Raw genomic sequence first — 18,749 nt, 5'->3', positions numbered from 1 at the left:
GGGTAAAGAATACTTTCTGCCAACTACTTCAGTTTTTTAATTTTACTGCTTGCGTGTTTAAATGAGAACAAGGTCACTTGATGTAGCAAGTCATCCTAGTATCAGATGAGTGTAGCCTAAGTATTGGGCCAAATACACTTAATGTAGTTTTGGTTCATGTTAAGTAATTTTTTGACACATACCTCTCATATAGGCTATACTTGCAGTGTGATGTTCATCTGAATTCAATTACAACCACCTAGACCCTTGAGAACAGATTTTTAATATTTCCATTCCTCTTTATTATGCAAATCAAATGTTAACACACATTTCTGTGTGCTGAAGTGAACTGAAATAACTTGTAATAACATACAAACATACAGGTCTTTTTAAGTACTTAAATATTCACCCTAGTTAACAGTGCTGTCAAATTTAACCTCCTATTGGTGTCTAGTTAAGTGCATGTGTTAACTTGTTGTGTTTCCACGGTATTTTATTACTGAATGGAAAAGCATACGGATAACATAGCCTTTTATTGATTTAGCTTCTTTCATATTTTTGAAACCGGAAGGTGCCCAAACATCTGCCTGGTGATTTGCTGGTGCAGGCTTAATGGCACCCGCAGACATAGATTCGTCAAGCCTCCGTACCTCCGGAAGCCTTAGCAAAAGGATCGCTAGAATGACACCTACAGAAGCTTTATAGACATGAAAAATGAAATAAAACAATGGTGTTCCAAGTATCAATATCAGAATTTGCAGATTTTATTCTGGATTGGAAAAAATAAAATTGTTGTTTTTTTTTGTTTTTTCCACCTAGCCCTATCTATTGGAAAACTAGCATGGAGGATCAAGGTCGATACAGTTTGAGGCAGTGTGGTGTGAGAGCTTCATTTTTTGGTACATCACACCAGAGCCAGGACATTTAGTCAGCCATAGAGCAATCTGCATATTTCACGCTGCTCCAAGTACTGTGGGCTTGAGTCAGTCGTACAGCTGCCATTCCAAGAGATGCACAAGGCCATAGCCAGAGACAGATTACATTTTGGTAATGGAGACAAGGTTACAAATCAGTCCTTGTGTGTAGGGAGTATTGACCAAAAATGACCTCATGTGGTTATTTTAAGTTAACTATCATGTACTCACTTGATCTAAAGATTAAAAAAAACCCAACATATTTCCAAATAATGTTTGCCCGAATTTCAAAGACTACCAACAAAAATGATCTTTCTAACGAATGCAGGTGCACTCAAATAGCTGACAGTCAGTATTTGTAAGGCTACATCTTTTATTCAAAATTCACACTTAAATATAAAATAACTTTTGCCCCAATATTGTTGGTCATCACAGACCATAGGTTGCCTCTCACATTCTGTGGTGTAAAGCCTGCTTTTCTTAGCAAGTCCTGAGAAAATAAACCACATTATACAGTTGTAGTAAATATAGCCTAGTTGTTGAAAGATGATAGAAACAAAAATAAAGGAGATGGACTGCTTGGTTAATTCCTGATAGGGATGGGACAATATTTTGAAATTCAATAAATTGCGATACAAAAATGTGGCAATATGTATCGTGGTGCAGAAAAATGAATCGTGATATCAGCTCCATTTTATTCTGTTGTAGTAATCACAAATGAGAAGGCTTGCCCATCACAGTTTCACAAGCTCTCCATCCAAATTATATTATTTGCACTTTGTAATACTTTCTAGCAATGGCATTGGCTTGCTAGAATGTATTACAAAGTGCAAATAATAATTGCTAGAATGTATTACAAAGTGCAAATAATATAATATGATTTGTGTCTCAGAAATAAATACTTTTATTTGTTACATTGTATCGTGGTTGTATCGAATCATGAACCCCATATCCCGTATCAATTTGTATTGTGAGATAAGCAGATCATCCCAAACCTAATACCTGACCATTCAGGATTTTACAAATCCCTAACTGTTGAGTGCCTCTTACATATAAGACGGGTTACCTTACCACAGAGGAATCTTACTTGATAAGAAATTTCGGTCAGCTAGACATCGCTCACATTGATGTATGGTGTAAATAAGGTTTCTTTGACTACAATGTTGCAAAAAAGAAAGTGGTCAATTTTGCTTATCCTGGGATTCATGACGCTGTTGATAGAATATCAACAAATGTGAGCGTTTCTGTGGAAAAGCATTTGAGCTCCAATGAGGTCCCACTTTGCTGGGAATCTGGAGTTCTCGTCGATGACATATTCACTGATAAGGATGTGGTCTGACCCACAGACTCCTGATTCCCATCACCTGGATTGGCTGGGTGCATTTCTATTTTGGTAATCAGCTCAAGCACACAATCCAATTACATGGAGGTTACTGTGTGGCTGTCTGGACGGGGACCTGTCTTTAAACAGCCGGCAGAGAAAAGGCTGCTCTTTGCCAGACTCTGCACATTCAATTCAAGTTCATTATTGTTTGTTTTATTGGGTTTACTACTCTGCTGCAGTAAATTATTGTCCAGCGCACGTTAGTGACATAGTCGCTTTTTAATCTGCTAACACCCTTTTTCACACTCTCTCTCCGCATCGTGTCCCAGTGACTTATGCAAGGATGCCATATGTGGAGAGAGAAGCGGCCCTTGGAACCACTGTTTTGTGGTTCCAGTTCCTGTCCATAGACACATCACTATAAACAACGTCTACATTCTTCGAATACGGTGGTAGAAGACTAATCAGGCCTAATCATGGACAGTTGTGTGGTGATAAATAGCCAAAGGAAATTACAAAAATCCAAATGATCTTTTATCAATATTCACAAGTTTGGGCTAGCTGAAGACTGCTAACTTAAAGTAATACAATGTTTTTGAGACATTGGCCCATTGCTCATCTTATCAGCATACACTATGTTGCGTGATAGTTGGCGACAAGCATTATCTTAAAAGTAAGAAAGAGAACTTGTAGCAGCTCTACAGCTAAATCGTAAGTAATATTAAATGATATGTGGCCAAGTCTCGCAATTTTGTGTCAGAGATTGGTAAACTTTACACCAACTATGGCACAAAAATAGTGTACTATTTTGAACTAGCGGGGGCTGCTTTTTCCATAGGAAGTGATGGTGGTGGGTGATGGGAGACTGTGCAGCTAAAAGTCACTGTGCAGTGGATGAATACGTGGTTGCTCACCTGAAATAGTTCAAAAAATAAACCTGGCTATATTGAGTTAATGATATTTTATTTTTAAATATGGTGAATCTACAGGTCATATAATAAAAAACGCAACATTTTATTACAAAAAGGTCTTCTTTGGATGATACTAGTCACCACCTATCACTCAACATACTGTATGCAACAGAGTTAGCACGGAGTACCAGAGCGAACCATCTACCGGGGACACATGGAAGATTTTGGTGTATATTCTCATCACTTAAAACTCTTCTTTTAACATGGGTTAGGTTTCGTGGACTCAGTTTATATTAAAGCCATGATAGGCAGGATTTCTAAATTGCACTGTTGTTTGAATTGAGCAAAAGTAAGTATGCTAATATGTCAGAATGTCATCAATATTAATGACACTATTGCTCCGCTATTTGCTTTTTAAAATAGTTTTTTTGAGCCTCAAGCATCAAACAAATGAGGCAAACTCTGAAGCTGGAGGGCATAGCCACAAGTTGTCAGTCATCTCCTCACCTCAACGATACCTGGATTGGTAATGTCACTGAGCTCTTTTTTTCATTATTAGTTTTCACTTGAACTGGACCTTGATGTGAGTGTTAGGGCTTTCATTTTTGTTTTTTGTTTTCTTTTTCCAAACATGGGCGAGACCTGCCAACAGTGACTTAAACAGATTTAATATATTTAAGGCATTTATTTTAGGTGAGAAGTCTATGTGCCGCATTATTCAAGTGGTGTAGGTGTTGGTTGATGGTGTTGTCAAGAAAAATGGTCAGCTACATCTTTATTTCTGTGAACAGGAATCGTAATGACTGTCCAGAATGGCAGTGTTGGCATTGTGCTTAGAGTTTAGAGTCGAAGGCAGGAGCTTCGATAGGAAGGTGTGGAGAAAACAACCATAGAAAGACATTTCTCAGTTACACCTGTGCTGACGCACTGTTTTCTGTCAGCTTAATTCAAGCTATAATTACCAATTCTGTGTTTTGACATAATGGACTTGATGCACATGTTAACCATCACATGCTTTGTTGTTGCTGTAGGGGAAAGCAATGCAGGTGTGTTGAATTCTATGGTGTAATTTTTGGATAAATGGCTGCATTTGTAGTGCAAAAAGGTGTACAGCGACATTTTGTAATTTTTAAAAGGTAGAGTGAAGTTAAGAATATCATAGGCCATTACCGGCTTGTATTGTTTTCCCTTCCACCTATTGTTATACCCGCCTTTCGGTTACAACCCCTCTGGATCCACACATCCACATTCTATCTATTGCATTTAAACAGTAGACAAAAATGTCAAAATGAGTGTTATGTTTCTGCTTAGCACTGATTCTATTCAGGCACTATGAACACCTTGATCATCTATGACTGATTAGACAAACCCCTTGTCTAATTTCTATTGTATGCACAGATGGTGTTCCTAACAGTCACATGCACAAACTAAATTACGCCTTTTAATTAAGACAACTCTGATTCAATTGTGTTCCATGGCAAAAAGATCACAAATTTCCTTCCCCTCAAGATTTTTCTCTCTCTCTGCTCAGTGGAGGCAGAATCACCCTGACGTGGCCTCTGTGATAGATAGCTGAATGAAATCGGATCTGTGAAAAAAGGACAAGCACTCAGGGAGGTACACAGCCTGCATGCCTTTCGCTCAACGGGGCGCTCACTGGGACATTTCCTCAGTGGGGCTTTTTCAAAAGGGCTTGCGCTGCAGTTCCAGCTAAGGGCAGTACAGTAGGTCAACTGCCGATAGAGTTACAACCTCTCCTTTGTGGAGGTGTCGGACAAATTAGACCTCACAACTGTTTACCCAGTCAAACAGGGACAGCTGCATCTCTCCGCCCTCCAAAACCCGCCACTGACTGTTGTTCCTTTGGGGAGCCATCTGTGAGGAGTAAGAAAGCAGGGTGATCAGATGGCTGCTCACCAGCTTTACCTCTGTCACTGCTGAGGGGATGATATGAATGGCCCCTTCACTGAATGCCTTCGAGTTTTGTGCATTCCACGATCCAGCTGCCATTTTGGACTGTTCTTCTAATGAGAGCTGAGTAATGGTAGCGCACACTCACTCCTTTTCTTTCCGCCCTTGCTACTCAGGCAGTGGGGACAGGCCAGCCAATAAGACTAGATGAGCCAGTTGTAGAACGTAGATGTCTTATTATACATCTCTTAGGCATTTGTTATTCCTAAGATACTGGATAGTTAAATCAGTGTACTTGTGAATATAAAACTTGAGAACAGAGTCTTTAGACTGTGATTTCATAATTGGACAAAATCTGGAGATCGTGCACTGACAATGATTTGAAGAATAATTTTGTGGATTTTGTTTGAGCTCTTCCACCCAAGTGAGCTTTATTTCATTGTACTGCTAACAGGTATGAACCAGAAAATATGCCCATATCCCCATAAAATCACTTTGGATGCAGTCATAGTCACTGGAGCAGCTCCAAGATTTGACTCCTGATGACACCATCAAGATAAGCCCTATTTGCAGGGACTAATCTTGCGTGAAGTAGAGTGACTTGTAGTAATTGCAGAGTTCGTCAGTGATTGTAATGATTTTCATCTTTTAAAGTAAAAAATCCAGCGCAAATTACCTTGCACATTTTTGTGAAGACAGAGGTTCCCTGATGATACTAATGCCATGCGATGCTACTAATGCCATGCAAATTGAATGCAAATAAATATAATTATTTTGGATTTCACTTCTAGACATGCAATTCCTATCTTCTCCTGTCACAAAAAACGGAACCAGTAGCGGAATCTATAGATCACAGTTTTCAATGTGTTTTTGAAGCAAACAAAAAAATTATGCTGTGCTAAACCAGAAAAATCTTGACGTTATACAATTTTATCCGGGTCAATGACGATTTCAGCAAATTTCATTATCCTGTGCGATTGGATTTCGCAAAACGTAGCGGTCCCCATATAATACCATTTTGCCAGTATAATACTATACTATTTTTTTCCCTAGCTTTAGGAGAAACTTCAAATTCACAAATCTAAGTGTCCAAGGTAATAGTAGCGTGTGAATTCTAATCAAGGACACGTTTTCATTTTCTCCATTCTTTCACTGCAGACCTTTAAGATCATATATTGTTGAAAGGACAAATTATGATGATGAAAGCATGCAGTGGTCTAAATATTGATGCATTTATCCGCAAAGGACCTTATTTCCTCTCAGAAATGGTGCTTCCCTTTTTAGTAAGTCTAGGAAAAACACATTTTGTGTAACACTCATAAACAGCAGGTTACTAATCAGAGGTAGAAACTCATCTTCACAAATTGGTTTGGGAGATTTTTCTAAGGTCCCATTGTGTGCCGTTTGGCCGTGTTTTTGTCGGTGGGTGTTTGCAGCACAAAGAGAATCATCAGAATTCATGCCTCTTTCAGGTGGTATTGATCTCATCACCCCGGCTGCCACTCCAGAGTCTTTTGTGCTTCAGGTTTCTTTGCCCCCGCACGTTCCTTATCACAGGAGGAGACGAGAGCTGCAGATGTGAGTGTTAATTATTTACTTACGTGCACTGGTTGAGGGGGCTCACAAGGGGGCTGTGAGGCCAAGATTTTCAGAAAATGCACTTTCTGTGCCCACTCGGCTTCAACCGCAGCGCTATGTTCAGCACCATGAAAGAGAATGAGTAAATCAGTTTGTGGAAGTTATTTACAGCCTCTGAAAGGCTCACATTGTGGGAGACAAGGTAAAAAAGGGACCAAAAGGGACTATAGAAGGAATTAAAAGGTCCATGTGTTTATGACAGTCAATGATATTAACTGCTATTTATGTAATGACATCAGAGGCATCATTTTGGGTCTGCAGACTAAGGCACACTTCATGTAGTCCCCTCACAATACCAAAGGTTTGAACCCAGCTTTTAAACTGTCACGTCATTCCACCTCCCAATTTCCTGTCACCGTTTACAGTATTCATACTTTATCTACTTTAAAAAGCTGAGCAGCAAAATAATCTGTAAAAAAAAAATAGGAGCTTTAATAGATGGTGTTCTCATTTACAAGAGAATCCTGTGCACTGGATGAGTCAAAGCAGTCAAAGCAGTTAAAAGCATTGCAAATATTTAGACAAAACGGAGACACCCTCAGTGACTGTTAATCTGAAAATGACAACAAACATGTTTGATCTGAATTGTGAAAAAGAAATATTTTGTAACCTTAATTTCTTGCGATTTATCCCATTTCAAAGGCAGAAGTTGGCTTAAAAAAACATTTTCTTTATATCCATGTTGATCTGCGGTATGTCCAAAAGTACATACAATTGGGATCTATTTTGGAATTTTTTTTTTTGAAAGGTATAGTATAAAGTGCTCCATTGGCCTATAGGCTAAATTAGAAGGACATATAGCACATTTACCGTTCTCCTAATTCATGCACCGGTTCATTTGTGTTTTTAAGCTGTTTTGTTGATGCAAGATTGTCCTTGTCCTCTCAAGTTGAGAGGACATGGCTATATAAACCATGTTGGGACAAGTGAGGCCAGCTATTCCTTATTTATCAGCAGTGACACTATCAGCACCTCCTTGTGAAAAGAGAGCCAGTCATTCAGAACAGTGGGGCCACCTTGGCTGTCAAAGCAGGATTTAGGCTACATTTCCCATGGTTGCCATGGTGACTGTGGGAAGTGATTATGAAGACAGGGTTTCTGAGCAGTGCTGTCACACCAGTGGGGATTACCATGAAGGCTTGCGCAGTGATCATAAGAGAATTGCTGGCAATTGATCAAATGATTTTTTTTTTGTACCCAATGAAATTTTTTGTTCGTTGATGGCAGAGCTGTAACCCTATTATTTTAAAACCTGATTTATTAGACTAACTCTTGTCTCTTTTCCCCTTAGGGCAAAATGTGGTCAAATGGGAAGGGAACGTGTAGACCGTGAGGATTCTCTAACCCTTGCCCCTGACCAACCGTCTGAGAGGGTGTCGGACCTCACTGAGGCAAACCTGGGCCGTTGGCACTAAAATGTCCCTAAGTGGTGGCACTGCAGGCGGGAAAGGTGTGGACTCTAATGCGGTGGACACTTACGATAGCGGGGATGAGTGGGATATCGGTGTTGGAAATCTGATTATTGACCTTGACGCTGACTTAGAAAAGGACAAACTTGAGATGTCTGGCACCAAGGACGGAATGGCAGCACCACCCAGTGCAGTGGCAGCATTGCCTGACAACATCAGGTTTGTTAGTCCAGTGTCTGGCTCTCAAGGCAAGGAAAGCAAATCCAAATCCAAGCGCAGTAAGAACTCTAAAGACAATAGTAGCAAAGCCTCAACTGGAGATGGGGCCAAAAAAGAAACTACAGGACGGACTCAAGGGGAGCCCACGGGTACAGCAGCGAGTGCAGGAGCCACTGGCAACAATTCCACCTCTGGAAAGAACATGGAAAAAGGGGGCAAAGCCTCCAGAGGTGTTCTCAGTGGTAAAAAAGAGAAAGAAGGGGCTAGTGGGAAAAGTAAGAAGGAGAAAACAGATGGAGGCCCAGTGGTGGCAATAGCTGCTGCAGAGAAGGATGTCGTGTCTCAAGCCCAAGTTGCTTTGGGGAGTAGTCGTAATGCGTCCTTTGAGAACACACAATCAACAGACTTGGCAGAAGCCAATCAAATGGGGAATATTGCACTTGAACCTGTTGGGATAGTACCAGCATTGACCACAAAAACTGAACCAGAGGAGCTAGAAAATAGTAATAATGAATGCAGAACGTTGAAGAAGGTGAAAAATGAAAAGGTAAGCTTCTCTTCTTACTATTTTCTCTTCTTTCTTGTGATGCTTCATGGATTTGTTTGGTGTTATTAAAACATCATGATGTGTCTTGAGTTATATGAGCCTTTGCCAAAGGCAATTATTGATTCCAGGATATTTTTTGTGTGGACTAAGTGTCAGATTGTCAGAGTTCCAGCCGTTTCAATTACTAATGTGTATGTGTATCTGTGAATGACAGGCTTATGTAGCAACATGATCTTAATATGGTTTTGTACCATTGAAAAGTAGGTCCATATTAAGATGAAATATCAAGTTAGTAAAGTTACTGTTTGTAGTTTGTTCAAAGTGAAAATGAAAGTAAACTGCAACTTTGTTGAGACATTTGTATCAAAAAAGTGAATTGTTACCTTGATTATTAGGCTATACTACCATAACAGTAACCCTAACCTGTTTCTAAAGAGCTATGCTAGTTGCAAATGTTGTAATCAAAGCCAAGCTATGCTATCTAGCCCGCTAGCCCACTCTTACTTAGCTCCAAGGCTACTACAGTCGCATGCGTAATGAGTTCACAGTTGTACAGTGAGCTCTCAGTTCAGTTCAGCATGCGAAACACTTGATAATATATAAAGTATAATTTGGTATTTGGTATAATTTGATCTTTACCAATGTATTATCTATGGGAAAACCTTAAAATGATAGTTTTAAGCAAGCACAGCTGTTGAAATAACAAATAGTAATGGTCACTAAAATTGTCACTTCCTCTTCCTAGAATCCAGCTACAATTAGCGACTGAGTGTCGAGTTGCATTTGTCTGTGAAGATTACCATTGAAACCATAATGGCTTCTAACAGTATGAATCAATCATGGTATGAATGAATTCAATAAGGAGACAGAGCAGTGTACTTTGTGATGGCCAATAGCTTACATGAAGCTGGGAGATGCACTGCATTCCCCGAAGCTGTCTGACATCTGATACAGAAGACCTACTGTTGTTTTTTATGACTTTTATTACCACCCAGTGAATAAGAGTACCCTTGACACACATGATGTTGAGTCCAACTACAGGAAATAGCCCAAATAATGTTGTGTTTTTTTCCCTGATGGACAATATGTCTACGGGTTTAATTTTCTGGACATTAATCATTTTTACTGGTCAAAAAACAACCCATTAGGCATCACAAACTGATTCATCCATTTTTGGAGGCAGCCTTTGTCAGTTTAAATTTTGAATTTGTCTTATTATGCCATGTTCTGCTTATAATACCAGCATTGCTACATCGGTTGCAGATAACCTTAAATGCAGTATCCTTTCTTTTGGGAGACATTGCCTTTATTTCATCATGTGTCAGTTCTCATGTACATCAGCCAGCAAAACTCTGTACTGTTTCTTCTCTCACCATAATGTTCCACTGGCAGCTGATTTTTCTCCCCATTTCAACATTGACATCGTCGTACAAGAACGTTATAAAGAGCTGCTTAGCTATTCACCCACACTTATCTTGTCCACTCATCGAGTTGATCTATCATTGTGTCTCTTGTATGCCTCAGAGCAGCCTTTTCATGCTCTCCCAGTATAAAAGACAGCAGTGCAGGGAGGTGCTGAGGACTGTTTTTGTCTGTCATCGTGTTCCATTCTTAATCCCACAAGCCCCAGCAATGCCTGGTGGAGCGGTGTGGGGGAGGGAGCTCGCTAGTGCAAAGCACGCCTTCGTCGTTTCCCTGCTGCTCTGAAAGAGAGGTGGGGGAAGGGCCACGAAGAAGCCTGTTTGATTCCTTAAATCCAGGACACCCAGTCAGGAATGCAAGCTGCAGAGTCTCCTCAGACAGCTTGAATGTGGAAGGAAATTTAAGGACAGAAGGCTTAGTAATCACAATGTACTTAGAATGAAAAGGCTTCCCTGGGAGCACCACATGGGTCGGCTGACAACATTGAATAGAGGAGAGGGGTCACAACTGCGCTCACATAGCTATCCTTATGCTTGAAAACTCTTGCTGATAAAATGACATGATCATATTGCTAGACATTTACTTACAGTTTGGCTAAACCATCTGTTACATTTTAGCCAGGCATATGACAGAAATGATAATATGACTATATAGTCCATAATATGACTACATCAGGTGATATGTAACTGGCATACAATTATCCTGTGCCTAATTTAAGATTGCTGCAGAGATTATTAAGCACCTAATAAATAGTTGCCTAAAATGAATTATAAAATAAAACCATATCCCTACAAATTCTGTAAGGAAGTTATGGACTTGGGAACTTGTCTGCCTCATCATAATTTGACTATTAATTTGAAATAAGTCTTTTACTAGCTGTCCCAAGTGTAGTTTTATACCTGTATTAATTTGTAACAGTGTCTCACTAACAATCTTATTCTCTGCGGTTGAGGTGCAGTAGTGTGGCTACATTGTCTCTGTCCTAAGTTAAAGCTCCCCAAAGCATTGGCTGCGAAGTTGATGCTGAATAAATCATCTCTGCTTCCTTAATACAAGTGCTAACCCCCTCCGACTGTGTCTCACTCTCCCTCCTCTCATTATACAAGTCTAGAGGAGTAAGGCATTCGTCAGCTGCCCCGATGTGCTGCTGGCCTTGACGAATGGAGCAGCTCTCATGGAAAATTACATTGGCAATGTTACTTCGAAAAAGGAAGGAGAGAAAAGAAAGGCTGCACTCGACGGTGAAAGAGCACAGCCACCTCTCAGCATCGTTGCTGATGTGCAGCTCAGGGAGTGGAGGGGTCTCATGAGAGCTAGCTTGATTTCTTTCACTTTGCCTGTGCCCAACTGACTGTTGCTATTGTGTTACAGCTCATTCCTTTTAAGTAGCGCCAGGGCTTTTAAAGGCCCTGCAAAAGACGAGGGAGTGTGACCTTATTTTGAGAGGGGAAGCAAATTACATCGAGAAGCTTCCACTCACTGCACAATGAGGCTCTTAGCGTACCTGTCCGTGCGCTAGTGAAGCTAATTCTGTGGAGAGATGAGGGAAGCTGTTGTTTCATTAACATAACACGAAAAAACACAGCAGGATGAAAAAACATCCAGTTTCTCCTCTGCCGAATACAGAAGATCCCCTTTACACCTGGCATTAACATGTATCTTGGGCATTTGGCTCTTATCCGAATAGGACTTGACACACAAAAATCCGCTCAAGACTGACTGAACACTTGTAGTAATTCAGTCACCCAAACCACCTCAGTAGGTGGTCAGAGACACAGTATAGCCACAGTGAAATACACTGTGACTGTACTTACTGCACAAGTTAAAATAAGCATTCACATTTTTTTTTATCTCATATTGATTGACAGAGCTCTCAATAGGGAGCCAAGGAATGGCTTGGGTAACTAACATATGTTTTAAATAATATATTGTCATACTATGAAAGCCTTGTTTACATTTGTATTGTATGCGTACATTAAATACTCTACCCTTACACTTAAATAGACATATTTTGACTCATGATGAGGGTATGAGGAAGATGCAAAAAAGAAAGTGGGGATCTTCTAATATTTTTCACACTTACCAATATGAGCTTTATTGATATTTGCTTGATTTTAACACAGCCTTAAAGGCAAAATCATGAAGGCCAAATAAGTAAGGTTTTTACTGCCCCATAGCACAAACTGACCATAAAACATCTGCAGGGGGTTGATACGGTTATTGATTAATGCCAATGACTCAACAATTACTTTGCCACTTGCTAAGACTTCTGGCTTTCAGAACTCACTTTCCGGCCCATACTCTGTTTTGGAACCAAAATTCTTTGCTCATTGGAATTTAAAGCAGGTCGGTTTTGGATTTCTCCACTCTGTCCCTTGGATGAATACTTGCTTATTTAGGCAGACCAAAAAAATCTCAGTGGGGGTCTAAGAGTTAACAGGTAGGGAAAATCTTGTATGACAAATTGAAATGTAAACTATACTGTTCTTTCTGTCTGCTTTGATTCAAAATCTATGTATGTGGGAAATCACTGTCAGCCACCAAGTTACAGCAGAAAAAAGAACAAAGAAGGCATTTCCCCGCCTAAAGTAGATACCGCTAAATTCCCAAATCTGCATTATGACTTCAGATTAATGAGGATGTCTATCAGCAAACTAATTAATGGAGTTTCAAACCGAATGAGATTGAGCATTGGAAGGTAATGCAATTTCAAATTTTATACTTCAAGAACACCCTGCATGCACTGATGGATAATCTAGGTGGGTCTGAAGTAGATGGAGAATGTTAGAGATGAACATAAAGGAAAAACTCTGGTGTTTTCTCTTAAGCAAGGTTGTCTAAAGCCTCAGTTTTTAACCGGTAAATCATGTGTAGATATCCATTGTCTCTACTGGCAAAGTGAAAAGTCACACACACACATGCCAAACACTCCATTCTGCCAAACTGTTTCTTCCTATTCTAAAGCATAGATTACGTTATTATCCTCTATGCCCTACCTATAACTGTGATGACATAGTGTGTACATTGATTTTGACAACCCAATGTTGAGAGAGCGTGTGTTAAAATGGGATCAAGCATTCATGTTGTTTGTGTAGATTAGCAATGTATTTCACGTAGATCAAGGGAGGCATTTTACCGCTGTGGGATCATGGCTGCTGTGATTCCTGTATTGCTGCCTTTGCCTGTTTGAAACACTCACCCTCAGGGAGCCCCTCACTACTCCAGGAAAAAAAACATTTGACGCTAATTGTTTTCCACGTGTCTGCCATTAGCCTCTGTCTCCACAGTAATGTGAAATGCTTTGAGCATATAGGCTAAACAAAAACTGCACCACAAAAAAGATAAACCAAAAAAATTACATTTAAGGAAGTAGAAATGGTTTAAGACTATTAAGGTGCAGATTATCACTGAAGAACTGTCAGAATGGATACCTGAAACATATAATTAAAAAATCTGAATTTAATAATAATAATGATTAGGTATATAGGTTGGGACATATGTATTTTCATTAGATGTGAAATTCTGCATCCTGGAGATACTGTGTCTCAGCAGACTAAGACGCATGCCATACATGCTACACATTTGTAACATTTTCAGTGCTCCTATACCTCATTGACACTTATCTGCATAAATGCCATCTAAAATGTATCATTAGTAAAACAATCAAATGAAAACCTTTCCTACATTGATTTTTTTTTTGTCCACTGTACTTGATTGACATCTTTGCAGAAACACACTGCATAAAGATATTTTACTCTATGCTTAGCGTTCTAGTCTTAAAAACATCTCATGTTTAATGTGGAGTTTTGTGTTTGTAAAATTAATCCTTGGCCATTTATATGTAGATGTATTGTAATGACATAGAGCATCAAATTTGTTCTACATTTTTATTCGTATGCAGATTTTTTTTCTATTGAAGATCCACATGGACCTAATTTTGAAAGCAAATACAAACCATCCCACCTTGTATAATGTAGACAAAACAGTGAACCGCACTAGGCAAGAGCCAATAGCAAATTTTCATGGTACAATGATCATGACCAAAACTATCCCAGTAAATGGTAATATCACAGTATTTATGGAAATTTGCTCAAAATTACAATTAGTGCCTAATCTTAGTAGAATTGTAAATGTCCTGCATTACAAAAACTAATTTTCCTTCTGGACCTCGGCAGAACTGTAGGTCATGCCCACAGCTTACTGAATTTTGCTTGCAGCAATAAAGAGGGAGGGTTTGCTTGTCTAAGCTAGGCTAACCCCTGACATAGGGATAGAATCTGTATTCATGAATGTACTATATAGCTGTTATGAAGCTCATACTTGATACTATGAATGTCTTATAAAGCAGTTCATTTAAAATGTTAAAACTGTATTTTACATAAATCAGACCTGATAGGCGAGCTGAAGCTACATCAAGCTCTACAGTGAAGTAAGTGATGAATTTTTTAACACATTCATCATGATCGTTAAAAACTAGGAAAATAAGGCCCAATTTGAAAATAACCAGCCAGAATTATCCTTTAAAAGTGCAATAAATTCACAGAAAACATTTGATTTCACAGAAAATACTACTTTTATACACTCAAATATAAATTAAGAATATTTAGCTGCTAAGTCTACTTCCAAAACACCTGAAAAATTTGCCTAATTGTGCCTATAAGCGGCACACGTTAAGTAGTATGTACTGTGTATTTAACAAACCAGATGTCCCTGAGTGATGGCTGGGCTGTTCTGCTGTATGGTTAATGGACTAGGTTTTTGTCTCCCACTAGACCGGCCACGCCTCCAGGCATCCACACTTCAAAATGTTTACCACCAAGGCAATGGCAATATGTTAAACACAGGGCAATGTATGGTGCTGTGCCTATGGCACACCCAAAAATAATGTAAACACCTAACTTCAGTCAGTTCTTTTATTACAGAATGTAATTGTAACAGTTTTATTGTGCAAATCTCTTTCAATAGCTTATTTCCCTCACCTAATAAGCTTGCCTTAGGCGGTGTCTAGATAGTGCACAATCCAGAGTTTCTGCACATACACTTCACACAGTTACAGTAGAGAACTTGTTGCAGACAATTTCGAAGATTTGTGAATCCACATTACTGCATAGATAGTTAATCGGCATCAGACCAAAAAATCCAGATTGGAGCATCCTCAGGAGATGCCAGCATGAACAGCATTATACCCCATGCCTCAGCCCCCAAGGCAGAGCAGAGATTTGGATAGCGAATGAGAAGGGGAATGCTGTGGCCCAGTAAGTTTATAGTCCTGTTGCACAGGAAATCCTTGTCAGGAGGCACCAGAGGCTGTTGTGTGGAAATATTTAATATTGGAACCAGGTCTTCCCTAGTCATAAACTCTGCCTGTAGTCACCTTGACCTTAAAGAATGTTTAGTTTGATTTGTGTCCTCTTTCTGCTTCCTGAAGGCTTTTGGGATTTGTAGTCACATTTGATTCTCAGTATACTATAAGCTTGCTTTACCACAAAAGTATATATATATTTTTTTTCAAAAGCGCAATCTGGAAGAATGAAAAATGTGAAAGAGTTGTGGCTGGAATGAGGTTAGTGTTGAAAGGATCAAATTCCACAGTTAGAGCCTTATTGGCAAATTTTCATCACCCCTTTGATATCCAAATCCTTCCAATGTCCAAATCTTTACTTAGGACAATTCTCCTTTCAATGCTGTTTGGATATCACTTATTCTAAAGACTGATATCACACCCATAGGACTGTCATATTGACCATGTGGCATATAGACTTGGGTCTTTTTAAAAATGGGTAATGGTCAGCCTACCCTATGATCTACTTTTTCACATAATACAAGGGTTTAATCAACAGAGTGGTTTTTACTGTCTCTACATTGCTCCTGATGACTTTGACAAAGCTCATCAAACCCTGCTATTCCATGCTGGGAGTCCAGATACCAGTTTGTTGCTCCTATGTTACAATTGCAACCACAATCAATAAGCTCCTGGGCTGCCTAGCTACTAATCAAAGACCAATTTCTCAAAACAACCAGATAAAATTGATATGGCTGCCAAGAAGTTTTGAGAAACTGGGATTTACTCTGATGGTAAGCTAAAGTTAACCCACGGCTAGCAGCTAATGCTAGCTCTTACAGTCCACTGGATTTACTCCACTGCTGTTGGGTGGGTTTACCTCCATCTGGTCTGCCACACCAAGCTAAAGTTGAGGATTGGACATTGTATTATTTTTAGTGTGACACACTGGGTGTATTTTGTCTTATTAAATAGAGTCTATTAATAATACATTATGGCCCAAGCAGGTATAAATGCTAAAGCAGCAGACAAATAAATTGTAAGATGGAAAATGAATAGGAAAACACAAATATTTCAATGCCTTTATCAAAATCTATTATTATTTATTTTACAAATAAATCTATATTTATTAATTTAATTCATTAATTTAATATTAATTATCAATTTAATTTCAAATATGAATTATTCACTTTATAAAATCAATCAGTCACTACAATATTTAGGTTGGTACGCTAGAGGCTCTATACTTTTTACCAAAGATCAGTAATGCTTCTTTTAAGTGAATTTTCTGTCTAAATAATCCAAAAATATGAGAGGTTAAGAATATTAAGTGGGTCATATTCGTACGGTCTCTTGTAAAAGCCTCTTGCATTTAGCCTATTGAAAGGTTGTAGGTTGTAGGTAGCAGTTTATCGTTTTCTAAATATCACTTTACCTTCAGATTAAAAAGAAGAACAAGCTGACCCTAACCCTGTGAAACACAACCACAAAAACTTCATTAAGAATTGATGTGAAGGTTGACTACAGGGACACAAAACATCTTTGGCAAAAGCAATCACAGGTCTGTCAAACAAAGCCCTGTCATGCTTTGTCTTTCCCTCCCTCCGTCTTTCTCCCTCCTAAGCTTTCCACGAGGCGTGTTGGTGTGTGTCTGGATCAGTGTGCTGTGAGAGAGGCATGTGGGGGGAAGGGAGCGAAGGCTTGTACAACTAATTCAGCTCATGAAAGACTTATGCAGCAAGAGCAGCTGTCTTCCATTGTCAGCCTGCAAATTTCCAGCGCGCCTCATTTCGCCTCTCAATGCGTGAGTAGCAAGAGAGCCGGGGAGGGGACTACAGAGGGGAAACAAACAAAAAAATGAAGGGAGGAAAAAGAAAGCCAAATATCAAGACTTTCATTGCCCTAAGTCGATGTAGGCCTAGTTCTGTTTTTTCTATTTAAAACCATGGTGTGTGTGTGGTTGGACCATGGTCTAATAATAAACCATGAGTCTATTCAGACCCAGTGTGCAGTATGCAGAAGAGGGAAAAAAAAGGACTGTGCTGTGGTAAGAGGGGAGAGAGAGGAGAGAGGGCATATGAGGGGTAAGAGGAGGGGGGGGGGGTAAAGAACTGCCTGAGATTAGAAAAGGACGGGGGGAGGGGTGAACAGTGTTATGAATGGATAGAGTCTTTAACCCCCCAACACACTGAATAGTTTGTCACAGGCTGCTGCGGCTGTATGTGGAATGAGAGAGAGCGAGAAGCTGGCTGAAAGTTCTAGGATTCCTGAATCCTTGAGGCATGTGGTCTGATTAGCAGAACAAAACCCACACAGTGGGGAGGAGCAGACGTGGCTTTTCCCCCTCAACTGGAATTTTCTACCAGTGAGGGAAGAGGTGGCTCAGAGTTTCTACTGAATCGCCACGGTTGTAAAGAGTTCGCGGACTGTTTGAGGATTTCTCCGTAGTTTCCGAATGCTTTGTTGCTGCGTGTTCTCTATTGTGTTAGCCATATGAAAAGATGTTTCTCCTCTTATTTCTTTGTTCATGCTAGGTCAACCCTTAAATTCTGACATTTTCTGGGGCATATATTTAAAATCATTGTCATTATCAAAATCAAGTTGATCATAATACACTTGATGGTCAAATTTTGTTCAAGCAAGAAAAGTAGTGAAAGAGCTTAACCACTTGTGGAAGGTTTTTAGCCTAACAAAGAGGAAGTTAACATAACAGCAAGGCAGTGTTTGAGCAAGAATAATCTTAGATGGGATTACACTGGCCCCTTAATACTTTTCTAAGGGGGTTGTTTGTAGCCAGTTTGCTATAGAGAGAAAAATGTATGGGAAGTAACCCTCGCCAAGGTTTCCTATTTTGAAGCTCTTAATATTGGTTCCTGCTGTAAAATCTCTCTATACGTTTGGTCCATGGCTTCCCATTAGTTCAAAATAAAGTACTTCTCTTGGTCAAACTAGAATTTTGCTGAAAATAAGTGACAATTATTCGCTTAACTTGGCCCTAGGCTCCTTCCTTACTACTTCCTCAGTTGTCTCATAGATGCTGCATCCAGAAGTGAGAGTGAATGCTATTTGCTTTTTTCCATATGGAATGGGATGAAAATGGAGGCTCCAAAAACTTTCTTAAAAGGATAAAAATTACCAAATTCCACTGAAATTTTCATTAAGCTCTTAATATCACTAACCCTAACCCAAACATA

The 18,749-nt window shown here is 39.4% G+C and overlaps 1 protein-coding gene across 3 annotated transcripts in view; it reads left to right on the top strand.

The window, feature by feature from the left end:
• znf609b (zinc finger protein 609b) overlaps nt 1-18,749 on the top strand; it is a 69,627-nt gene that overhangs the window by 13,005 nt on the left and 37,873 nt on the right. For all 3 annotated transcript variants that reach the window (XM_071530299.1, XM_071530298.1, XM_071530297.1), the window contains exon 2: nt 7,969-8,852. In XM_071530299.1, coding sequence (XP_071386400.1) covers nt 8,094-8,852 — 759 coding nt within the window. In that variant the 5' untranslated portion in view covers nt 7,969-8,093. The remainder of the gene's footprint in view (nt 1-7,968; nt 8,853-18,749) is intronic.

The sequence above is a fragment of the Centroberyx affinis genome, unplaced genomic scaffold (genome assembly GCF_046629955.1).
Source record: "Centroberyx affinis isolate AG114_WGS23_722 - 3 ecotype Tasmania unplaced genomic scaffold, CSIRO-AGI_Caff_v1 ptg001910l_1, whole genome shotgun sequence".
NCBI classification, from domain to species: Eukaryota; Metazoa; Chordata; class Actinopteri; order Beryciformes; family Berycidae; genus Centroberyx; species Centroberyx affinis.
The sequence above is the reverse complement of the archived record's forward strand: the minus strand, read 5'-3'. Positions and strand labels throughout refer to the sequence as shown.